A 26268-nucleotide genomic window follows, 5' to 3' on the forward strand; every position below is an offset into this window, starting at 1 on the left:
TTCACAGACAGGCTATATCCTATATAAGCAACACAGTCAACCATTAGAGCTGGAGTGGCCAACCTCACTCTTGGGGAGAACGAGGTTTGCAGGCCTTTATTCCAACCCAGCACTAAAACACCACCAATTGAGCTAATCAAGGTCCTGTCATGCAGCCGATTAGTCAGGTCATGTGTGTTAGAGCTGGGCTGGAGCAAAAGCCTGCGTGCCCTGTAACTCCTCCTTGGGAGGGTAACTCACAGGGTGGTTCGCCATGGTGCAAAGGTGGTTTCTGGCCCGATGCAAACTGCTTGGCGTCGGCGAGGGAGCTGAAAAGGGCAGCGAAGGGGTTGCGGGAGATGTTTTGGTTGTTGTTGCCCTGGTCAGTCATCTCACTGGAGCATAGACTCCATCCACAGGTGTTGGCACCAGCCTGGACAGATAGGTACACTGTTGTAGGGAACACTGGACTAGGTGAGCTCAAACAAATCTACAGAAGTTGTTTCAAGTGATAAATGTGTGTCAGTCTGTGAGGGCAATCAGGGGATGCAGGGGAACCCAGACTTTGAAATCCAGAACCTGTTTTGCTAACGATCCACTCCTTATATGCTACTACGTGTCCAGGAGTGCCAAGGAGTGGAATGATAACTCAAACAGACTGTTACCCCTAGGCTAAACCCAGACAGTATGAATTTTCATTCAGACCAGAGAAATAACAGAAACCCAATGTTTATTTGTGAACCACAGACTGACTGATTACCTTATTGACAGGGCTCTACAGTGCTACCATTTTGGGGGCATATGACCCTAAATATTTTGCTGTGCTACCTGGAATTTTAATATGGTAGCACCGATGCCACTAGAAAAAAAATCACCCAGGTAATGATTGTTGTAATGATTTCTTCACTGTCCCGCTGCCCACAGCCTCAGTAGTGAACATGTGGTGGCACAGAAAGAAAGAAAGAGGGATAACTTCTTTAGGAGATGAGCTTCAAAAGTAGCTAGGAACAATATGCCCACTATAGGCTATATCTCAATCTTTAAAAAATGAATTATGGTGCTCCTAAACCCGATATTTTGTCATTGCTGGCAATTCATATCATTAAAGCGGCAATCCGCAGTTACTACATCTTTTTTTTTTTTTTTTATGTATAAATGTATTATATAAACCCATTGATTCTTGAAATATAAAACATAATGACCCATGAGCTTAGTTCAACTGTCTTACCCCATCAGAAGCCAAAATATATGCTTGTTTTCCCAATGTTTGTAAACAAAGTCAATGTAAACAAACTCTGTATAGCCTCAAAACATAGTTTGAACTATAAGTTTGATATCTGGTCAGTCTTTGCATCCATAGCTCTGTCTATGAATTTGAGTGTGGTTACATTTCTCCAGACTCATCCCTCAACCTTTGACGGAAACAGTGGCGGGGATCTTTCTTTGTTATTGTTTCAATTGCAGATTACTGCTTTAATAGCTCAAATATTTTTCATTCTGCTCCTAAATGTCTTTGTGTGCTCCTACATTTTTCAAATTAAGTGCACATGTCACAGTAGAGTCCTGAATGAATGCGGATGTTTACTGTTTGACTGAAATAAGGCAGCATAAACAGACTGTCAACAGATTGACGTCTTCCATCTAACACTTTGATTTTGCATAATGCAAATCAAATCAAATTGTATTTGCCACATGCGCCGAATACAACAGGTGTAGACCTTACAGTGAAATGCTTACTTACAAGCCCTTAACAGACAATGGAGTTTTAAGAAAAATAGGTGTTAAGTAAAAATAGATAAGTAGAAAATAACAGTAGGGAGGCTATATACAGGGGGTACCGGTACAGAGTCAATGTGTGGGGGCACAGGTTAGTCGAGGTAATATGTACATGTGGGTAGAGTTAAAGTGACTATGCATAGATAATAAACAGAGAGTAGCAGCAGCGTAAAAGAGGGGGTGGCGTTGGGTGGGGGGACAATGCAAATAGTCTGGGTAGCCATGATTAGCTGTTCAGGAGTCTTATGGCTTGGGGGTAGAAGCTGTACACAACTGGTCAAAAATGGGCATTCTCTCAACCAGCTTCATGAGGTAGTCACCTGGAATCCATTTCAATTAACAGGTGTGCCTTCTTAAAAGTTAATTTGTGGAATTTATTTCCTTCTTAATGCGTTTGAGCCAATCAGTTGTGTTGTGACAAGGTAGGGGGACTATACAGAAAATAGCCCTATTTGGTAAAATACCAAGTCCATATTATGGTAAGAACAGCTCAAATAAGCAGAGAAACGAAAGTCCATCATTACGGAACATTTCAAGAACTTTGGAAATTTCTTCAAGTGCAGTCGCAAAAACCATCAAGAGCTATGATGAAACTGGCTCTCATGAGGACCGCCACAGGAATGGAAGACCCAGGGTTACCTCCGCTGCAGAGGATAAGTTCATTAGAGTTACCAGCCTCAGAAATTGCAGCCCAAATAAATGCTTCACAGAGTTCAAGTAACAGACATCTCAACATCAACTGTTCAGAGGAGGTGTTATGGTGTGGGGGTGCTTTGCTGGTGACACTGTCTGTGATTTATTTAGAATTCAAGGCACACTTAACCAGCATAGCTACTACAGCATTCTGCAGTGATACGCCATCCCATCTGGTTTGGGCTTAGTGGGACTATCATTTGTTTTTCAACAGGACAATGACCCAACACACCTCCAGGCTGTGTAAGGGCTATTTTACCAAGAAGGAGAGTGATGGAGTGCTGCATCAGTTGACCTGGCCTCCACAATCCCCCAATCTCAACCAAATTGAGATGGGATGAGTCGGACGGCAGAGTGAAGGAAAAGCAGCCAACAAGTGCTCAGCATATGTGGGAACTCCTTCAAGACTGTTGGAAAAGCATTCCAGGTGAAGCTGGTTGAGAGAATGCCAAAAGTGTGTAAAGCTGTCATCAAGGCAAAGGGTGGCTATTTGAAGAATCTCAAATATAAAATATATTTTGATTTGTTTAACACTTTTTTGGTTACTACATGATTCCATGTGTGTTATTTCATAGTTTTGATGTCTTCACTATTATTCTACAATGTAGAAAATATAAAAATAAAGAAAAACCATTGAATGAGTAGGAGTTCTAAAACTTTTGACCGGTAGTGTACATATTATCATCATCATCATTATGATGTGTAGGAAAGGGTCTGTCAACGTCAAGTGGTGGTAACCTTGACACCTGTCAAACGTGATAGTTAGTCACATAGCTGGTTAGATTTCTACCTGGCTAGCTAATTAACGACCTGTCAAGCCATGATGTAGCTATATCACAACAAACGAAGAAAGGTGTTCCGTGATGTGTTATTTGAAGGAAGGGCACATAACTAGCTAGCCACTTATCTTTCAACACCTAGAATCAATTGCATAAATGACTAAATAAGCAAGCTGATAATGTGGCTAGCTAGTTGTCAGCGAATCACCGGTTGCGCACAAGATGAAGTAGCTAGCTAGCTAGCAGTCGCAGGCTTCGTATTTAGCTGGCAAGCTAGCTAGCAAACGGTAGGCTAGTAGCTGGACTGCACATGAGCCAGGTACGTTGTCAAGACATTTACATTTAAGTCATTTAGCAGACGCTCTTATCCAGAGCGACTTACAAGACCACTGTAGTTTGTCAGTTAGGAGGCAAAACCTGACTCTTTTGACAGATGTCAAACAAAAAAACATACATTCAAATATCGGAATATTGTCATACCTGAAACAACAGCAGATACGTATATTTCAATCAGCTAGAAAAGCTTTGGTTCTCGCACCGCTGTGAAGCAGGCAAGAATAACTAAGTACTTCCGGGTCACGGATCCTTTTAATTCTTCAGAATAAATGTCCCGTCCTGTATACTTTGTAAATGAATAATTAGGGCGGGAATTATGGAAAATGTGCACAATTATCGATATATTATAAACTAGTTATCATACAAAGAATAATAACATGTGTTTCTATAAGATATGTAATTTTTAATAAATCGTCAACAATGGTTTTTGTGTGTGTACTCCTATCATTTATTGCACCGTACAAAATTATCTGTACATTGTGTGGCAGTAAAAAGGGGGTCCAATCTATTCAGGAACACTTCTAGTTTCAATTCCAGAGTTTACTCCCAGAGGAGCGTTGCTGCTCATTTGGCGGCCCTTGTAGAGTGGCCCATCAACTTAAATCCAATCATTTTCTTTGTACTTGTCTTTTGTATCAGATTCTAGTAAACAGTTTATTAGTAGAAACATGTATGGTAGAACTGGGCTTAAACAAAGGCTTGCACACCGTATGGTTCCTTAAAAGCAGGTTGGACCAGCCCCGATGAATAAGTACTAGTTCCTAAGTCTGACTTTGTAGGTTTGGCTGTAAATCGTTTTTTTTGTTGTTGTTGTAATAAGCCACTTGTTTTACAGGTATTTTAACGTACATTTCCATGTAAATAGTTTAGTTATTGTTAGCGATCTGTGTTTTTCCAGGAGGTTGCTCGATTGTCTTAAATGCGATCAGGGATTTTTTTTCCAGTTTATCCAACATTGGCTTAAATGGGTTTCTGTTTTTTCACTTCCCTCTGGAAAATAGATATTTCAAAGTAGCATCAAATATGAACTAGCATTGACATTATTTCTGTTTCCATGTGTCATTATTTTGTGTCTTTACTACAATACAACTTACCTTCATTTTGCATTCATTTTCATCATCAACCCACTTAAGGAGCATGGCCAGCTCTATGCATTGAATATCAGTTTTCTGTAACTTTTCCACAGATTAAGGGCCACTATAAAGCAGAAATCATTTACAGTGTAATATGTATGTTCAATGTGACACTGAACACTACAAAAAAAGGCACATTTCCATCATTAGTTAGGCTTTTAAACGGACACTAGAAGGGGTAGTTGTTCAAAGTGAAATGTTTTCATGAATATGTTTCTCTTTTAATCATGTGCATGTTCTTATATATCTTATGTAAGCTGCACTGCAATTCCTGCCAAAGTGCGCCACTGTGGCACATGTATTTGTGTAAATATAACCTAGCAATCTAATATGCAAATATCTGGATGTAAACTGAATTCCCACTCTTAAAGGGCCACAATAATAGCAATGATGACCTTGGGGGTGTAAACACTGTGGATTTGGAAACTACAGGTGCTACTGAGCAAAATGGACCCCCCTTTTACTGCAACGCACATGCACATAACATTTTACATTTTAGTCTGTTACAGCCTGAATTCAACTCTGATTAAATATTTTTTATGTCTCACCTAGCTACACACAATACCCCATATTGACAATGTGAAAACATGTTTATACAAATTTTTGCAAATTTACTATGAAATGAAATACAGAAATATCTCATTTACATAAGTATTCACACCACTGAGTCAATACTTTGTAGAAACACCTTTGGCAATGATTACAGCTGTGAGTCTTTCTGGGTATATCACTACGAGCTTTCCACACCTGGATTAGGAAAAAATTATTCAAGCTCTGTCAAATTGGTTGTTGATCATTGCTAGACAACCATTTTCAGGTCTTGCCATAGATTTTCAAGTACTGTAGATTTAAGTCAAAACTGTAACTTGGCCACTCAGGAACATTCAGTCTTCTTGGTAAGCAACTCCAGTGTAGATTTGGCCTTGTGTTTTAGGTTATTGTCCTGCTGAAAGGTGAACTCATCTCCCTGTGTCTGGTGGAAAGCAGACTGAACCCGGTTTTCCTCTATGATTTTGCCTGTGCTTATCTCCATTCCGTTTTCTTTTTTTATCCTGAAAAACTCCTTAATGATTCCAAACATACCCATAACATGATGCAGCCACCACTATGCTTTAAAATATGGAGAGTGGTACTCATTAATGTGTTGTATTGGATTTGCTCCCAGTAATTTACTGGGTAAAACACCAACGTTTCGGCATCGCTGTGCCTTCTTCAGGGTAATGTCATGAAAGCTTGAACCAGGTTATGTAGACAAACAGTGCAATTAGTGCAACAAATGACAATAGTGAAGTGTGTGTCATAATTATTTGGTTGATTAGAATGAAAAAAAGTGAAACTGTTAAAAGACAATAATTTACAGCATATTGAATATATTAGGCTATTGTTATCATTAGCATAACATTAACATCAACATACATTATTATTTTATTTTATTTCACATATATATTTAATTGTTTCCAATTTCATAAAATGTTTGTTACATATTTTGGTACAACCATAATGCATAATAAGCATCATCAACAGGGGGAACATATTGGGTGTACGCTGATAAGCTGTAGAAAGGACATATTCATTTATAAGACTTGTTCATAGAAAGTATAATTGTTCATAAGAAGGGCCTGAGATCAAAGTCAATATCCAGACCACTAGGGGTCAACGTTTTTAAATAGGATATCCAGTAGGCCTCCCTCTGTAGTAGTAGGATCTCGATTGCTCCAAACATAACACTTTGTATTCGGGACAAAATGTTAATTGCTTAGCCACATTTTTATGCAGTATTACTTTAGTACCTTGTTACAAACAGGATGCATGTTTTGGAATATATTTATTCTGTACAGGCTTCCTTCTTTTCACTCTGTCAATTAGTTTAGTATTGTGGAGTAACTACGATGTTGTTGATCCATCCACAGCCATTAAACTCTGTAACTGTTTTAAAGTCACCTTTGGCCTCTTGGTGAAATCCCTGAGCGGTTTCCTTCCTCTCCGGCAACTATGTTAGCAAGAACCCCTGGTATTGGTATTTTATTAGGATCCCCATTAGCTGTTGCGAAAGCAGCAGCTACTCTTCCTGGGGTCCACACAAAACATGAAACATGACATAATACAGAACATTACTAGATAAGAACAGGTCAAGGACAGAACTACATAAATTGTCTTTGTAGTGACTGGGTGTATTGATGCACCATCCGAAATGTAATTAATAACTTTACCATGCTCAAAGGGATATTCAATGTCTGCTTTAAAAATAATGTTTTACCCATCTACCAATTCTTTGCGAGGTGTTGGAAAACCTCCCTGGTCTTTGTGGTTGAATCTGTGTTTGAAATTCACTGCTCGACTGAGGGACCTTACAGATAATTGTATGTGTGGGGTACAGAGATGCGGTAGTCATTCAAAAATTATGTTAAACACTATTATTGCACACAGAGTGAGTCCATGTAACTTATGATGTGACTTGTTAAGCACATTTTTACTCCTGAACTTATTTAGGTGTGCCATAACAAAGGGGTTGAATACTAATTGACTCAAGATATCTCAGCTCTTCATTTTTAATTAATATGTAAAAAGAAAAAGAAAACATAATTCCACTTTGACATTATGGTGTATTGTTCGTAGGCCAGTGACCAAAAATCTCAATTTAATCCATTTTAAATTCAGGCTGTGTCACGTCTCCTCCCGTTGCTCCCCTCTGGCGCTCAGATTCACCGGTCTACTGAGCCACCGGTCTGAGCGCACCACCTCAGCAAACACAGGAATGGAAACCCAACGCACCCTAATCACCTCCAGCGCACCTGCACCTCATCATCTCATCACCACCCCTATATAGCCCTGGACTGTTAGTTCATTATTGTGTGTAATTGTTAGCGTCGTGTCATTTACGCTCTCTTTGTTATTCTCTTTCTCGTTATTAAGTAAACCTTTACCTTGTTAATTCCTGTGTCTGCCTCTTCGTATACTCAGTACTCGTCACAGGCTGTAACATAACAAAATGTGGAAAAAGTCAAGGTGTGTCAATACTTTTTGAAGGCACTGTATGTCCGATATAAAATATGGCCACAAAATTAGCAGCGACACTGCTGGGGGTGTAAACTCTGTGGATTTGGAAACTAGAAGTGCACCTGAGTAGAAAGGTCCCCCGTTATACTCAGTGGCGACCCATCATTCAGGGCAGGTGGGGAAGAGCCCCACCTGTTTTGAATCTCACCTGTTTAGCAAAAATAATCTATATACAGTACCAGTCAAAGGTTTGGACACACCTACTCATTCAAGGGTTTTTCTTTATTATTTTCTACATTGTAGAATAATAGTGAAGACATCAAAACTATGAAATACCACATATGGAATCATGTAGTAACCCAAAAAGTGTTAAACAAATGAAAATGTATTTTAGATTTTTCAAAGTAGCCACCCTTTGCCTTGATGACAGCTTTGCACACTCTTGGCATTCTCTCAACCAGCCTCACTTGGAATGCTTTTCCAACAGTCTTGAAGGAGTTCCCACACATGTTGAGCACTTGTTAGTTGCTTTTCCTTCACTCTGCGGTCCAACTCATCCCAAACCATCTCAATTGGGTTGAGGTCGGGTGATTGTGGAGGCCAGGTCATCTGATGCAGCACTCAATCACTCTCCTTCTTGGTCAAATAGCCGTTACACAGCCTGGAGGTGTGTTGGGTCATTGTCCTGTTGAAAAACTAATTATAGTCCCACTAAGCGCAATCCAGATGGGATGGCGTATCGCTGCAGAATGCTGTGGTAGACATGCTGGTTAAGTGTGCCTTGAAGTCTAAATAAATCACTGACAGTGTGAGCACCCCCACACCATATCACCTCCTCCTCCGTGCTTCACGTGGGGAACCACACATGCAGAGATCATCCGTTCACCTACTCTGCTCTCACAAAGACACGGCGGTTGGAACCAAAAATCTCAAATTTGGACTCATCAGACCAAAGGACAGATTTCCACTGGTCTAATGTCCATTGCTCGTGTTTCGTGGCCCAAGCAAGTCTCTTCTTATTATTGGTGTCCTTTAGTAGTGGTTTCTTTGTAGCAATTCGACCATGAAGGCCTGATTCACGTAGTTTCCTCTGAACAGTTGATGTGGAGATGTGTCTGTTACTTGAACTCTGTGAAGCATTTATTTGGGCTGCAATTTCTGAGGCTGGTAACTCTAATGAACTTATCCTCTGCAGCAGAGGTAACTCTGGGTATTCCTTTCCTGTGGCTGTCCTCATGAGAGCCAGTTTCATCATAGCGCTTGATGGTTTTTGCGACTGCACTTGAAGAAACTTTCAAAGTTCTTGAAATGTTCCGGATTGACTGACCTTCATGCCTTAAAGTAATGATGGACTGTCATTTCCCTTTGCTTATTTGAGCTGTTATTGCCATAATATGGACTTGGTCTTTTAAAAAATAGGGCTATCTTCTGTATATTTTTTGTTGTTGTTGCCTGTTTTGCCTGTTATTTTGTCATTAACACGTGTCACATATCAGTTTGCAAACAATGTTTTTTATTTATTGAGTTAATAAAGCCGCATACAAACATAGTAACCTTTTTGCTTTCTTGATTAAGGCAGCTCCAAAATGTAGGTGTTTCAGCCTAGCTCAGTGCTTTCTGTGGTGGATGGGCAGCCAGCGGAAAATACAGAGCGTAGGGGTCGGTAATCTTCTCTAGTTGCGCTGTGATTGGCTCAGTGTTCTGTCACTCATGGGGACACTACGTCACCGCAAAATCTACAGGGAGACCTAGAAAGTTCAAGCCCATTTGGTGCTGCCCTAGAGGTACATCAGAAGTGCCCATCCAAGAAGGCTCAAGGTCATTGGCCACAGATAAAATGATGTCAAATCACGTTATATCCACCGTAGCTTTCATCGGACTGATCATGTCAACATCATATTTTTTAAATCTTAGCTAGCAAGCTAGACAAGCAGTCATCATCATGAATCAAATCAAATCAAATATTATTTGCCACATGCGATGAATACAACAGGTGTAGACATTACAGTGAAATGCTTACTTACAAGCCCTTAACCAACAATGCATTTTTTTTTTTTATGTTTAAAGTGTTAAGTAAAAAAAATTAAAGCAAATAACTATAGAGCAGCAGTAAAATAAAATAACAGTAGGGAGGCTATATACAGGGGGGTACCAGTGCAGAGTCAATGTGCGGGGGCACTGGCTAGTCGAGGTAATTGAGGTAATATGTACATGTGGGTAGAGTTAAAGTGACTATGCATAAATAATAAACAGAGTAGCAGCAGCGTAAAAGAGGGGGGTGGGGGTGGGGGGGCAGTGCAAATAGTCCGGGTAGCAATGATTAGCTGTTCAGGAGTCTTATGGCTTGGGGGTAGAAGCTGTTGAGAAGCCTTTTGGACCTAGACTTGGCGCTCCGGTACCGCTTGCCGTGCGGTAGCAGAGAGAACAGTCTATGACTAGGGTGGCTGGAGTCTTTGACAACTTTGAGGGCCTTCCTCTGACACCGCCTGGTATAGAGGTCCTGGATGGCAGGAAGCTTGGCCCCAGTGATGTACCCAGTACTGGGCCGTACGCACTACCCTCTGTAGTGACTTGCGGTCGGAGGCCGAGCAGTTGCCATACCAGGCAGTGATGCAACCAGTCAGGATGCTCTCGATGGTGCAGCTGTATAACTTTTTGAGGATCTGAGGACCTATGCCAAATCTTTTCAGTCTCCTGAGGGGGAATAGGCTTTGTCGTTCCCTCTTCACGACTGTCTTGGTGTGTTTGGACCATGATAGTTTGTTGGTGAACTTGAAGCTCTCAACCTGTTCCACTACAGCCCGTCGATGAGAATGGGGGCGTGCTCAGTCCTCATTTTTCCCCCTGTAGTCCACAAGCATCTCCTTTGTCTTGATCACGTTGAGGGAGAGGTTGTTATCCTGGCACCACACAGCCAGGTCTCTGACCTCCTCCCTATAGGCTGTCTAATCTTTGTCAGTGATCAGGCCTACCACTGTTGTGTCGTCAGCAAACTTAATGATGGTGTTGGAGTCGTGTCTGGCCATGCAGTCATGGGTGAACAGGGAGTATAGGAGGGGACTGAGCATGCACCCCTGAGAGGCCCCCATGTTGAGGATCAGCGTGGCAGATGTGTTGTTACCTACCCTTACCACCTGGGGCAGGCCCGTCAGGAAGTCCAGGATCCAGTTGCAGAGGGAGGTGTTTAGTCCCAGGATCCTTAGCTTAGTGATGAGCTTTGAGGGCACTATGGTGTTGAACGCTGAGCTGTAGTCAATGAACAGCATTCTCACGTAGGTGTTCCTCTTGTCCAGGTGGAAAAGGGCAGTGTTGAGTGCAATAGAGATTGCATCATCTGTGGATCTGTTGAGGCGGTATGCAAATTGGAGTGGGTCTAGGGTTTCTGGGATATTGGTGTTGATGTGAGCCATGACCAGCCTTTCAAAGCAATTCATGGCTACAGACGTGAGTGCTACGGGTCGGTAGTCATTTAGGCAGGTTCTTTTAGTGTCCTAGGGCACAGGGACTATGGTGGTCTGCTTGAAACATGTTGGTATTACAGACTCAGTCAGGGACATGTTCAAAATGTCAGTGAAGACACTTGCCAGTTGGTCAGCACATGCTCGGAGTACATGTCCTGGTAATCCGTCTGGCCCTGCGGCCTTGTGAACGTTGACCTGCTTAAAAGTATTTCTCACATCGGCTACGGAGAGTGTGATCACATAGTCATCCAGAACAGCTGGTGCTCTCATTCAAGCTTCAGTGTTGCTTGCATCAAAGTGAGCATAGAAGTGATTTAGCTCATCTGGTAGGCTTGTGTCACTGGGCAGCTCGCGGCTGTGCTTCCTTTTGTAGTCTGTAATAGTTTTCAAGCCCTGCCACATCCGACGAGTGTCAGAGCCGGTGTAGTACGATTCAATCTTAGTCCGGTATTGACTCTTTGCCTGTTTGATGGTTCGTCGGAGGGCATAGCGGGATTTCTTATAAGCGTCTGGGTTAGAGTCCAGCTCCTTGAAAGCAGCAGCTCTACCCTTTAGCTCAGTGCGGATGTTGCCTGTAATCCATGGCTTCTGGTTGGGGTATGTACGTACGGTCACTGTGAGGACAACGTCATCGATGCACTTATTGATGAAGCCAGTGACTGATGTGGTATACTCCTCAATGCTATCTGAAGAATCCCGGAACATGTTCCAGTCTGTGCTAGCAAAACAGTCCTGTAGCTTAGCATCTGTGTCATCTGACCACTTTGTTAATAACCGAGTCACTGGTGCTTCCTGCTTTAGTTTTTGCTTATAAGCAGGAATCAGGAGGATATAGTTACGGTCAAATTTGCCAAATGGAGGGTGAGGGAGAGCTTTGTATGCGTCTCTGTGTGTGGAGTAAAGGTGTTCTAGAGTTTTTTTTCCTCTGGTTAACATGCTGGTAGAAATTAGGCAGATCGGATTTAAGTTTCCCTGCATTAAAGTCCCCGGCCACTAGGATCGCTGCCTCTGGATGAGCATTTTCCTGTTTACTTATGGCCTTATACAGCTCATTGTGTGCAATCTTAATGACAGCATCGGTTTGTGGTGGTAGATAGACAGCTAGACTTCATTAGTATTAGATTTTGTGCACCAGCTGTTGTTTACAAATATACACAGACCGCCACCCCTTGTCTTACCGGAGTCAGCCGTTCTATCCTGCCGATGTAGCGTATATTCCGTCAGCTGTATGTTGTCCATGTCGTCGTTCAGCCACGACTCGGTGAAACATAAGATATTACAGTTTTTAATGTCCCATTGGTAGGATAACCGTAATCTTAGGTCGTCCAATTTGTTCTCAAATGATTGAACATTGGCTAATAGGATTGATGGAAGAGGCAGTTTACTCGCTCGCCGTCGGATCCTTACAAGGCACACCGACCTACGTCCACGATATCTCTGTCTCTTTCTCATGCGAATGACGGGGATTTGGGCCTTGTTGGGTGTCTGTAGGATATCCTTCGCGTCCGGCTCGTTGAAGAAAAATCTTTGTCCAATACGAGGTGAGTAATCGCTGTCCTGATATCCAGAAGCTCTTTTTGGTCATAAGAGACGGTGGCAGAAACATTATGTACAGAATAAATTACAAATAATGCGAAAAAACACACATAATAGTACAATTGGTTAGAGGGCTGTAAAATCATGACAACAATCTACTGGCAAATCCTTTTCAATCCTTGTCATATGAAGCGAAATTATAGATTAAACCTATCGGCCATTGCTCATTGGCAATTGGACATAAACTGTACACAACAAGTTGGAAATCGCAAATTCAACAATGAGTGGTTTGGAAGGAATCAGTGGCTAACTGCAAGCTTTGCAAAGCAATCACTAGCCTGCTATTCAGTGGAGAGGGTGTGTGGTCCAAGTCTGGGTTTAAGGGTCTCTTTTCCAAGCTTATAAGGATAAACATTCACTCGAAACACACCATGGGCCAGAAAAGGTTGAATACATTGGCCATGTTGTCAATCCAGCATGACTTCAGCCACATTCAAAACAACTGGAAACTCGGAACTGGGAAATCTCAGACTTCAAGACAACTGGGAAAAAAACTAGCTCAGACTTTGAAAATACGTTTTGAACGGTCATCCAACTCAGAATTCCAAGTCGGGAACTCTGGCCTCTTTCTAGAGATATGGCCAATATACCACGGCTAAGGGCAGTATCCAGGCACTCCGCCTTGCATCATGCGTAAGAACAGCCCTGAGCTGTGGTATATTGGCCATATACCAATACCCCCTCGGCCCTTATTGCTTAATTTAATACATTATTTGCCAAAGCAAAAAAAAAAGATATTGCTTGCGCTACAGACATCTATATCGGTCTGCTAATACTAGTAAAGGCCCAGATCACTACCTTTGTGAAGACATTATTATTATTATTTTTCTATATATTTTTATTAATATATTTTTATTGTGATTTTTCAGGGGGTGCTGCAGCACCCTCAGCACCCTTACTTCACACGGCTATGGCCTACACACAATACCCCATAATGTCAAAGTGGAATTATTTTAATTTTAATTTTCTTTATTTGTTTTACAAATTAATTAAAAACGAAAAGCTGAAATGTCTTGAGTCAATAAGTATTCCGCCCCTTTGTTATAGCAAGCCTAAATCAGGAGTAAACGTTTGCTTAACAAGTCGCATAATAAGTTGCATGTGCAATAATAGTGTTTAACATGATTTTTGAATGACTAGCTCATCTCTGTACCCCACACATACAATTTTATGTAAGGTCCCTCAGTCAAGCATTGAATTTCAAACACAGATTCAACCACAAAGACCAGGGAGGTTTTCCCAATGCCTCACATAGAAGGGCACCTATTGGTAGATGGTTAAATGTAAATAAGCAGACATTGAATATCCCTTTGAGCATGGTGAAGTCATTAATTACAATTTGGACGGTGTATCAATACACCCAGTCGCTACAAAGATAATTTATGTAGTTCTGTCCTTGAGCTGTTCTTGCCTATTAATGTTCTGTATTATATCATGTTTCATGTTTTGTGTGGACCCCAGGAAGAGTAGCTGCTGCTTTCGCAACAGCTAATGGGGATCTTAATAAAATACCAATACCAGGCATCCTTCCTAATTCAGTTGCCGGAGAGGAAGGAAACAACTCAGGAATTTCACCAAGAGGCCAATGGTGACTTTGAAACAGTTACAGAGTTTAATGTCTGTGATAGGAGAAAACTGAGGACGGATCAACAACATTATAGTTACTCCACAATACTAATTGACAGAGTGAAAAGAAGGAAGCTTGTACAGAATACAAATATTCCAAACATGCATCCTGTATTCCTGTGTTGCAAACAAGGCACTAAAGTAATACTGCAAAAAAATTGGCAACGCAATTAACTTTTTGTCCTGAATATAAAGTGTCATGTTTGGGGCAAATCCAATACAAAATATTACTGAGTACCAGTCTCCATATTTTCAAGCACAGTGGTGGTGGCATCATGTTATGGATTGGAGCTAAGCACAGGCAAAATCCTAAAGGAAAACCTGGTTCAATCCACTTTCCACTAGACACTGGGAGATTAATTCACCTTTCAGTGGGACAATAACCTAAAACACAAGGCCAAATCTACACTGGAGTTGCTTACCAAGAAGACATTCCTGAGTAACCGAGTTACAGTTTTGACTTAAATCTACTAAAAAATATATGGAAAGACCTGTAAATTGTCTAGCAATGATCAACAACCAATTTGACATAGCTTGAAGAATTTTGAAAATAATAATGGGCAAATGTTGCACAATATAGGTGTGGAAAGCTCTTAAGAGACTTACCTGGAAAGACTCACAGTTGTAATCGTTGACAAAGGTGCTTCTACAAAATATTGACTCAGGGGTGTGAATACTTGTAAAGAAGATATTTCTGTCTTACATTTTCAATACATTTGCAAAAATGTCGAAAAACTTTTCACTTTGTCATTATGGGGTATTGTGTTTAATCCTTTTGAAGTCAGCCTGTAACACAACGAAATGTGGAATAAGTCAAGGGGTCTGATACATTCTGAAGGCAGTGTATGTCCAATATGGAAAAATCTGTTGGATTTAAGCTGATGGGCCACTATAAGGGCTGCAAAATGAGCAGCAACGCTCCTCTGGGTGTAAACTCTGTGGATTTGGAAACTATAAGTGCTACTGAGTAGAATGGACCCCGCTTTTACTGCGACACAACGTACAGGAGATTGTGTACAACGGTGCAGTATGTCCAAAAAGTACTGAACATAGTGCAATAGGAATGGGCTAATTAACAATGGGATTTTTAAACTGCTTTCTAAAGTTGATTATTATAATTATAATAATTGTATTATTATTAATATTGTTATTACTATTATTATTAATAGTAGCATTATAAATAATGTTTTGTTATTTGTATTACTGTTGTTTCCATGATAACTATCTAGTAGGCCTAATCATTACTTTTAATACTGTTAACAATAATAAACAATGCTATAATATTATTTGTGCTATAAAAGCAATTAACTTTTCATTTTTTCATATTGTTAAACAACAGTTCAAGTCTGCTAACATTTCCTCATAAAATTTCACGATTTTCGACCATTTATTATTTTTCACCTTCTTCGTTGTGGGACTTTTATTTTGAAGGAAAATCGACAAGGTCCCAGATTTATTCTTGCTAGGTTTTGCTTATTCTTGCTGGTGGAAGGCAGGTGATTCTCGCTTGCAGTTAGTTCCTCAGTAAACACAAATGTGTTCATGTCATCAGCAAGACTGAGCTTCTTCTTCCTCTTCTTCGTTGAGGTTTAACAGCGGCTGGAATCCAATTTATGTTGCATTATACAATGGGTGTGTCTAATCCTGAATGCTGATTGGTTAAAACTGCCTTCCAGCCGGTGTCTATTCCACAAGTTACCACCGGCTAAATCTATGAAGTTAAAATGCCTATTTACTCTGTTCCATCTGACTGCGCAATCCACTGTTTCATCAGCCCAGCCAGGCAATTTATCAACTTGATCTCCACTATAAAAAGCTAGACATTATCGTACATTTCTTTTAGACTAACATTTAGTTTTCAACAGCAGAGATTTGTATAAACCTTGTTGTATGTCTCTCCGACATTTGCAACATTGTTTTTGCATTTGCAACATTGTTTTAATATTCAAATTCCATCTCCAGCTGTCCCATAGTAATGAACGAGTTGGGACGAGACAGACAGGCAGGCAGCGTTTCTTAGGGGGAGGGTAGAAGGATTACTTTTATCCTATCCCAGGTATTCCTTAAAGAGGTGGGGTTTGAAGTGTCTCCGGAAGGTGGTGAGTGACTCCGCTGTCCTGGCGTCGTGAGGGAGCTTGTTCCACCATTGGGGTGCCAGAGCAGCGAACTGTTTTCACTGGGCTGAGCGGGAACTGTGCTTCTGCAGAGGTAGGGGGGCCAGCAGGCCAGAGGTGGATGAACGCAATGCCCTCCTTTGGGTGTAGGGACTGATCAGAGCCTGAAGGTACGGAGGTGCCGTTCCCCCCACAAATACGACGACCAATAGGCATGGATCCACTTTCTCCACTAATCGTACTCCCACTGTGCCAGAGTCATCTCGGACATTTTCCTGATCACTGGGGTGAGGCTCGGAAACCTTCACCTCACCTGATGACACAGGTTCTTTCTCCTCACTTTTGTCAGGATCAATTTGAAGTTCACTATCCGTCGGCTGCTCAGGGTCTTCAGGCGCGTAACATGCATTTTTCTCTCCTGTACTTGACCCAAAAGAGAAAGTACTCGGCTTGTATTTTGCAGTCGGTTCGGGTTTGCAACTTGCGCCTCGCTTCTTCTCGCCATCCGCCCTCTTCTTCGTCCGGTCCTCCGACACAATGTCTTCCATCTCCTTGTGGGACTTCAGGAAACTCAGTATCGAGCTGCCCGCTGCTGCCATGCTCCCTTAAGAAACCTGTCCACGTCATCCACAACAAAGCTATTGCACCATCCAGGGGTGTATTTCAATAGTCCAAAGTGGTTTCCTCTCCACGTGTCCTTGTCTGGACTGATAAAGTAGGCCTCAACTAAACCTTGCCTAAACTAAACCTCAACTAAATCTCACAGAAGATTAAGGAAAATATAGGTAATTGTTGACTACTGAGATGTACACTATGGGGAATCAATATAGTCTAAAGATGCTTTATCTCCTCTTCTGTTATCCTTCATTGACAATGATCTGAAAATAAAATCTGGACAGGTTGAATCAGGTTCCTTGGTAGGTTTCCATATATCTTCTCAGATCGTTGCAGCAGAAATAGAGGAGATGAGGAAATGCATGAGTGCGACCTTAGTGATTGCACGACCTCGTCAAGAGGTTAAGACCTCTTAGTGTAATGGTAAATGTATCGAAGGAATCCAGGTTCGAGTCCTGGTCAGGCTATCTTCAGAATTAGCTTTAATATGAAATTCTGCAAAGGTTAAAGTAGGTATTGTGCGTGCACTGTAGATACTCACTGAATCTCCTTCCACCTTTACCCATCAGAATTCAGATAATTCAGCTTGTAATGGACTTTATAATTTTGTGTTGTTTGATGACACAAACAAGGATCAACACATTAGAAGCAAAAAACGTAAATACTCAAAATAAACAAGACATAATTTTGTCTATACTTGCATAGCTATATACTGTACATTGAACTAGTTTTATGCAATTGTATGGCTCGTCAAGTGCTTAATGATAGATCTTTAAACTTTGTGCACCTCCTTGAATCATCGCATACAATAATGATCATATATTCTCAAATGAGCCCCACTGATGTTTTTCCCGTCTTATTTTGTTTATCCTGATTTCACCTTAGAATAAACCTAAACTTCATTATCCCATCACATACACATGAGATATCAACAATTTAAACAGTGTGCATTCTACTCTGCAAATCCTCCTTTGCAAGAAGCAGGTCATGGCATAGCTCTATCGGCATAGTCCTGACAAAGAGGACATGTGAGATTGGGAGATTGGGAGATGTGGAGAGAAGGGATTAAATCATCTGACATGTTTCAAATGGAAGCAGACTCACCATGGTTGTGCCCCCAATGGCACCCTTTCCCCCCCATAGGGCCCTGGTCAAAAGTAGTGCACTATATAGGGAATAGGATGCCATTTGGGACGTAGCCCAGGCCAAGCATCTATTTCAGCCCTTCTCTTTCAGGTTGTATTCAGAAGTAGAGGGAACAGCTTCATTGATTTCATCCTGCATTGATTAGCTGTGTTACCATTGGCACAGGAATGAGTGACTGCAGCTGTTTGTTGTTGATGCTGTGTCAGTGCCAGATCCTCCTCTGTTAGGTGAGATGCCTAATGTTGTCTTCATAATGACTTGGGTCACTTCTCAGCATTCCATCACAAGAAAGCGTCATTCGTTTTCTCTAAAACCTGCAACGTATTACATGAATAAGTATTATTTATCTCATTCTATAGTATTAATATTTGTATCTGTGTGTGTGTGTGTGTTTGTGTGCATGCATGTGTGTGTGTGTCTGTGTGCATGCATGCATGTGAGTGTTCCTCACCTGAGTGCTGTGGAGTATGACCCCAGGAGTGATTGGAAGCCCACTATGTTTGAATCTCTCATACCCTGACCTCTCCACAACCAGTAATTTCAAAGACGACTCGCTCTTCTTTATCAGCATCACAACGTCCTCAAAGTACTCATTCTCTACATTCTGGCCATTCACTTCCACAACTACATCCCCTTCCCACAGTCCAGCCCTATGTCCTGAGCCCTTTACCACCACCTGCAGGACAAAAGAAAACTGTAGTCATAACCGTGCCACTCATTTCTCATAGGAACCATCTTAACACCTGCCCTCCTCCTTATAGGAATGCTTGTGGAAAACAACACAGCAGATCAATATCAGGAACTTTTGATTAATGATAGCTGTTACTCATTAGCACAACTTTGATTGGGGATGTTTCCAATTGCCTATTTATGTCAGGAAACATCAATAATTATAGACATCAAATAAATGAGCGAGCGAGAGATAGATGACAAGGGTGTTATGTTGTTGATGTTCAAAGGAATACCTGGCCTATGAAAGTTCCTGGCTCATGTTGAACACAGCCCAGATTAAACCCAAAGCCAGATTCTTCTCTCTGGAGGACACAGAGTCTTGGACAGGGAAGTGAACCATGCTCGCTTTTCCTCAGCCCATCCTGAATCTCAGTGCAAGGGGACTGTGTCTTCCTCTTCCCCTCTCCTTCTGGCAGATTGTCCTCATGAAATAGCAGGGGAGATATACCCAACTGCAGTATGGAACAGAATAGGCTGTTTTTGACTGGGAAGGTATTTTTAGTTGACATAATTCTAAGACAATCTTGTATTTGGTCTCAGCATTAATCTCAGCAACATCTTAACATAAGCATAATCTTACTGTAATTTCCTCCTGAGGATCAATACAATAAAATTAAATTCAGGAAAACTCAGAGGATCCTACTAACTACAGTATCAATATTCTAGCACCAGAACTTGCTTAACTCCTATTCTCCAAACTGCACATGACCTCCGTCCGCTTACACACCTGTGTGTAGAAGTCTCTTCCATGTATGGGTATGGTGGTGAGGCTAACCTGCTTGCCACTCTTCCTCACTTTCCTGACAATATCCTCATGCTGCATGGACTCTGAAGGCTGCCCATTGACCGCCAGCAGCAAGTCTCCATCCTGCATACCAGCCTCTTCTGCTGGACTCCCCACATCCACCTCACGGAGTACGTGAGCTGGAATCAACAGCAAAAAAATTCAGCTCAGCCAGCAGGTATAATGCTTATTACTTGTTATAAGCATGTATGAGTCTTTCTAATGTCCTATTACAAGGTTTGTAATGTGTATAGTATGTCTGTCTATGCAGCACATTTTGTACGGACTTAGAATGACTGTTATTTAGTCAGGATCATTAAGAGATGATAATAAGATATTATAAGGTGGTCATAGTAGGTGCTTGTAACATGGTCATGCATGCTTAAAACAAATGGAAGTTTGTAGCAAAAAAAGCATATGTATTGTTAGATGATGTGTGCGTACTGTATGTGTGCATCATTCTCACCAATACGACCCCCTGATGACAACCTCTCTTGTCGTAATAGGAAGCCGTATCCATCTGACCCCTGCACCAGATGCATCGTTGTGGGTCTGTGTGGCAGGTTGTGAGAGCCGGCCATGATAGGCAAGATGGGCAGTTTCCGCCGGATGTAGCTCGCTTCACTTTCTCTGTCGATGACTAGGACGGTCACATAGACGCTACATTTCTTCACCTGAGCAGTATAAAGAGCTAAACTTGAGGGAGAAATGAGGAACGTGCTCGCACGTGCACACACACAGACATACGAAGACACATACAGAGACACATACAGAGACACACACACATCTGCCATGTGAGTTTGTTTACCAAGAGCAGTTCCGAGAAGGAGGGTCTGTATGTTTACCATTTTACTGATAGCTGAATAGGTGAGCGTTGACACCATGGAACCGTTGATCCACACCAGTCTATCTCCACTACGCACCCCTGCCCTCTCTGCAGGACCCTCACTTACTGTGCTCAACATGTATCGACCCTTCTGACCTGGAGAGATTCAAACAGACACAATCAAAACATCTTCACAGAGATCCTCTCTTCAGTAATCAAATAAAGTCTTATTTGTCACATACGCCGAATACAACAGGTGTAGACTTTACCGTGAAATGCTTACTTACGAGCTCTTTCCCAACAAAGCAGAGTTAAAAAGTATGAAAAAAAATAAATTGTAACGCAATAAAATAACAATAACGAGGCTATATACAAGGTACCGAGTCAATGTGCAGGGGTATGAGGTAGTTGAGGTAATATGGACATGTAGGTAGGGGTAAAAGTGACTAGGCAATCAGGATAGATAATAAACAAAGTAGCAGCAGCGTATGTGAAGAGTGTGAAAGTGTGTCTATGTGTGAGTGTGCAGTATGTGTGTGGCGTCAATATGCGTGTGTGTGTGTGTGTGTGTGTGTGTGTGTGTGTGTGTGTGTGAGTGTGAGTAGAGTCCAGTGAGTGTGCATAGAGCCAGTGCAAGAATGTCAGTGCAAAAATAAGGGGGTCAATGCAAATAGTCCGGGTAGCCATTTGATTAACTGTTCAGCAGTTTTACGGAGAACCCTTTTTGATTCCAGGTAGAACCCTTTTGGTTCCAGGTAGAACCCTTTACACAGAGGGTTCTACATGGAACCCAAAATAGTTCTACCTGAACAAAAAAGGGTTCAGGGCCCATGCCAAATATTTTCAGCCTCATAATCATACTATCAAATCAAATCAAATCAAATTGTATTGGTCACATGCGCCGAATACAACAGGTGCAGACATTACAGTGAAATGCTTACTTACAGCCCTTAACCAACAGTGCATTTATTTTAAACAAAAAAAGTAAAAATAAAACAACAACAAAAAAAGTGTTGAGAAAAAAAAGAGCAGAAGTAAAATAAAGTGACAGTAGGGAGGCTATATATACGGCGGGGTACCGGTGCAGAGTCAATGTGCGGGGGCACCGGCTAGTTGAGGTAGTTGAGGTAATATGTACATGTGGGTAGAGTTAAAGTGACTGTGCATAAATACTTAACAGAGTAGCAGCAGCGTAAAAAGGATGGGGTGAACATTTACAGGCCTAAACATTTACATGAACTCTGCACAACATTTTGAGATAGAAGCCATAGTTTGATTGAGTGGCAAACATAATCATTTCTCAACCTTCTCTCGACCATCTCTCGACTAACCCTAACCCTATATCAACCGACGTTGATAACCTGGGTTCAATTCCACAGTCCGGCGTTTCTTAAATTTGACTCCACCCTTATCTGCCTCCCCATCTCCCCCTCTCTCCTTCCTACTGTCTAGCCAAAAAAGATCACGGAATGAATAACTCATAGCTACCTTCAATGGGGATGATGCTGATCCCCAGACCTAAGACAGGGTCTCTGGTGATGTGGCACAGCCTGGGCCGGGAACACGTCTCCCCCCGGTAAGCCCTGGTCAGAGCCTGGAGGTCCAGTCCCTGGGCCAGTGCCTCCTTATACTCCTCCCCCTTCAGAACCAGCAGGAACAGCTGCAGCCCACACGCCTGGATCCTCTGCACCACCTGTCAATCAAAGCAGAACATGCTGCAGCTAAGAAACAAAGACTCTGTTTAGACCAAGTAGGTAAGCCTTGTCGGAGCCAGAATGGCCCATAGGGCAGGAGCCTGTTTATGTAGCGAGGGGCAGCTTTATGTGCATGTACACCCCCTGGACAGGACGCTAGTCTGTTGTATTGAGGCCAAGTATTTGGCACATATTGTACACTTTGAACAATGTGGCTAATTTTCAAATGAAAGTGAGGCAGAGGACACTGTTGGAGACATTGGAAGAGAAGTGGTTCTCTCAGGTCTCTTAAAGTCTGGTTCTGACCCACATGTGATGAAGCAGACCCACTTTACATAGGGAACTCAAATCTGTGTGCCAAAGCTTTAAGAAACGTGTGCACAATGATTCCACTGGCATAACGGGACGTCTGGTTCTCACCCTGGGGAACTCCATGTTGTCGACAAAGTCCTCGTTGACCTCCAGCACATGGTCCCCGTCCCTGAGCCCACTGAGTTCTGCAGGACTCCACGGATCCACCTGGCGGACAACATAGCCCCGGCAGCTCCTCTCCATACTCAGATGGAAGCCAAAACTCTGGCCCTCTTTGCACTTTATCTGGCACAGGCGGGGTACCGGACTCAGGTCTGGCTCTAGAGGGCAAGACAAAACACTGCCATTGACATAGGATGGGCATTGTGTGTGGATACCTAAAGAAGTCAGGCTTATCTTGATTACTATGATTGATGAACTAGTGTTAGACAGATCATTTTCCATGTGTTGGAATGGTGGATCATTTTGGATGTGTTCATTCTCAAACCTTACCAGGGTCGTCCGAGATGACCAAGGCTGGATTGTCGATCCCCTCTTTTGGATTGAAGGTGAACCTTCGCGTAAGGAACATTAAAAATATAAAAGTTGAAAGAAGTGGCTTTAAGGATGTGTGTTAATGACACATTCGCTAATGTCCTATTTTGTATTATGCAAATTGTCTCCAGTCCAATTCTTAGCCATCAAAACAAAAAACTATAATCACTCCTCCTACCGTGGAAATTCCATTGCATCCTCAAGACCTAGAATGACAGAAAAAAGAGAATGACAAAAATCCCTCAAGTTTTTTTTCTCTGCAGTAATGATTCCAGGAATGACCTTCTCCCTGTGGCTGTGTGTCCTTGGTCCAAACATCCAGCTTACTCATCTCCAACTGAGATATAGTGCCTTCAGAAAGTATTCACACCCCTTGACTTTTTCCACATTTTGTTGTGTTACAGCCTAAATTTAAAATGGATTAAATGTTTTACAAATTGTCACTGCCCTACACACAATACCCCATAATGTCAAAATTGAATTATCTTTTTTGACATTTTTACAAATGAATAAAAAGTGAAAAGCTGAAATGTCTTAAGTCAATAAGTATTCAACCTCTTTGTTATGGCAAGCCTAAATAGGTTTAGGATACCTATTGGTAGATGGGTAAAAAACTAACAGATATTCAATATCCCTTTGAGCATGGTGAAGTTATTAATTACACTTTGGATGGTATAGCAATACACCCAGTCACTACAAAGATACAGGCTTCCTTCCTAACTCAGTTGCCGGAGAGGAAGGAAACCACTTAGGAATTTCACCATGAGGCCAATGGTGACTTTAAAACAGTTAGAGTTTAATGGCTGTGATAGAAAAAAACGGAGGATTGATCAACAACATTGTAGTTACTCCACAATACTAACCTAATTGACAGAGTGAAAAGAAGGAAGCCTGTACAGAATACAAATATTTCAAAGCATGCATCCTGTTTGCAACAAGGCACAAATAAAATGTGGCAAAGCAATTAACATTCTGTCCTGAATACAAAGTGTTATGTTTGGGGTAAATCCAATACAACACATTACTGAGTACCACTCTCCATGTTTTCAAGCATAGTGGTGGCTGTATCATGTTATGGGTATGCTTGTAATCGTTAAGGACTGGGTAGTTTTTCAGGATAAAAAATAAACGGAATGGAGCTAAGCACAGGCAAAATCCTAGAGGAAAACCTGGTTCAGTCTGCTTTCCAACATTGGAGTTGCTTACCAAGAAGACAGTGAATGTTCCTGAGTGGCCGAGTTAGGTTTTGACGTAAATTGACTTGAAAATCTATGGCAAGACCTGAAAATGGTTGTCTAGCAATGACCAACAGCCAATTTGACAGAGCGTGAAGAATTTTGAAAATAATAATGGGCAAATGTTCAGGTGTGGAAAGCAATTAGAGACTTACCCAGAAAGACTCACAGCTGTAATCACTGCCAAAGGTGCTTTTACAAAGTATTGACTTACTGGTGTAAATTAGATATTTCTGTATAACATTTTTTTTTAAACATGAAAATAATTATAGAAACACGTTTCACTCTGTCATTATGGAATATTGTGTAGGTGAGAAAAAATATATATTTAATCTTTTTTGAATTCAGGCTGTAACACAACAAAATGTGGAATAAGTGAAGGGGTATGGATACTTTCTGAAGGCACTGTATGATCCCCCGGCCCAGTCCGGGTGCATGAGCATCACTGGACACAGTCAGAGGTGATCATTAGCTCAAAGATTTCATGTCTCTCCAGCATCCAGCCCTTCTATTTTTCTATGTTTAGCTGTACAGTAAATGTCCTTACAGATTACTTTGATGAATGAATCGTACTGAGAGAAAAACATGTGACCGTGTCAATATAGCATTTGATAGGCACAGTCAAGTCATTCATTACTTATTACTGTAACGTAATTCTAAGGTTAACCTTCATCTTTCATCATAAATATCATAATGACTAACATTAGGATGAGGAGGATACTCACACTCACACGCCCCAGCATGCCAGTCCTTATACAAGCATTTCTCATTTGTAAACAGAATTCATCCCTTCCCTTCCTGCTCGACTGTTGCACACACACACACACACACACACACACAGACAACACATACCCACATTCAACCTCTTGGCAAGGAGAGGTCTGTGCAGGCTATCAGGTTGTTAGTGGTGATATCTGCAGTGTCATGTTCCCAGCTATCTGCTGACTGTCATTATTCTAGCTGTGGAGGGACCAAGCAGCTTTTATCACAGGGCCTTTATTAAAGGAATGCTGTCTTTTTTCATTCTCTATTATAGATAGACATAGCAAGGACTGCCCATGTTGTATGTTGACTATCAACATGTTTATTTTGGATACAGCAGTCAATGTAGGCTAGCATATTCATGTATGCTGAGGGGGTAGCAGTTTACAATTCATTATTCATCCAAAAAACGCTAAAATGTACAATCCAGTCTTCATTCTCATTTTGGAATGAAACTTGTTACCTCGTAGAGGTAGAGACATTCATTCCCAGCACTGTCACATAGCACAGAAGGCTACCTTTTATCACCAATGATTAAACACACTTTAGAACACACTCACACTGACTCACAGAGAGAACGCATGTCAGAATATACCTAAAGGCTATTGTAATGTAAAATGCTATTTAAATATACAAATCTCATATTGTGTACTCGTTCGATTTCTAAAGCAAGACCAGCCTAGTGAAGCAGAGAAGCATGTCTGTGTCTTGCCATAGAAAACAATAGAGACTGGTCTTGAGAAAGGCCTTGTGCCAAAACGTATACATTAAACATTATATCCTCTTGTCTTTGTTGTGTCTAGATGTAGAAAAACAGACTCTTACCTGTGGTGTACTTCATGGCTGCTGTCCTTGTGTCTGGACATCATCCTGGCTGCCTGAGGTTGTATGGAGGTGCAAGGTACACAGCAGATTGGGATGTTAAGATTCCGCTGTTATGTCAACATTTGAGACGGTAACTCCTTCCTCCTCCACCATAACACTAGGCCTCCTAGGCTTAATGTTTAGCTAACATGTGACGAGATCTGGTAACCCATCACAACACTAAACACTCCCCAGGTTTCTTAGATAACAGTGTTATCATAAAATGGTTTACGAGCTTAAACAACTCTTAGCTGATACCAACAATTTGACAATA

At 41.5% G+C, this 26268-nt stretch overlaps 2 protein-coding genes across 5 annotated transcripts in view; both read right to left on the bottom strand.

The window, feature by feature from the left end:
• The window catches only part of LOC121560717 (ubiquitin conjugation factor E4 A), a 31694-nt gene extending 27901 nt beyond the window's left edge, over positions 1-3793 (bottom strand). The window contains exons 1-2 of one of the 2 annotated variants that reach the window (XM_041873644.2): positions 3708-3793; positions 241-412 (exon numbers count right to left, since the gene is read on the bottom strand). In XM_041873644.2, the coding sequence (XP_041729578.2) occupies positions 241-370 (130 nt within the window). In that variant the 5' untranslated portion in view covers positions 371-412; positions 3708-3793. Of the gene's footprint in view, positions 1-240; positions 430-3707 lie in introns of both variants that reach the window. The other variant, XM_041873648.2, reaches the window with a different exon arrangement.
• A 12826-nt stretch (positions 3794-16619) lies between these two features.
• LOC121560699 (Na(+)/H(+) exchange regulatory cofactor NHE-RF3) lies at positions 16620-26023 on the bottom strand. Of its 3 annotated transcripts, XM_041873633.1 has the most exons (11): positions 25956-26023; positions 23312-23339; positions 23092-23153; positions 22708-22919; positions 22082-22286; positions 20613-20749; positions 20234-20441; positions 19711-19907; positions 19217-19435; positions 18703-18927; positions 16620-18565 (listed from the first exon to the last, which is right to left on the bottom strand). In XM_041873633.1, exons 1-11 carry the CDS (start codon positions 25969-25971, stop codon positions 18533-18535), a joined length of 1542 nt encoding a protein of 513 aa, XP_041729567.1. In that variant the 5' UTR covers positions 25972-26023; the 3' UTR covers positions 16620-18532. The 3 variants fall into 3 exon arrangements, with proteins under 3 accessions (XP_041729567.1, XP_041729559.1, XP_041729550.1); XM_041873625.1 differs by having other exon boundaries at positions 19759-19907; positions 20234-20749; XM_041873616.1 differs by having other exon boundaries at positions 20234-20749.
• Between the last annotated feature and the right edge of the window lie 245 nt (positions 26024-26268).

The sequence above is a fragment of the Coregonus clupeaformis genome, chromosome 5 (genome assembly GCF_020615455.1).
Source record: "Coregonus clupeaformis isolate EN_2021a chromosome 5, ASM2061545v1, whole genome shotgun sequence".
In the NCBI taxonomy this organism is placed as follows: domain Eukaryota; kingdom Metazoa; phylum Chordata; class Actinopteri; order Salmoniformes; family Salmonidae; genus Coregonus; species Coregonus clupeaformis.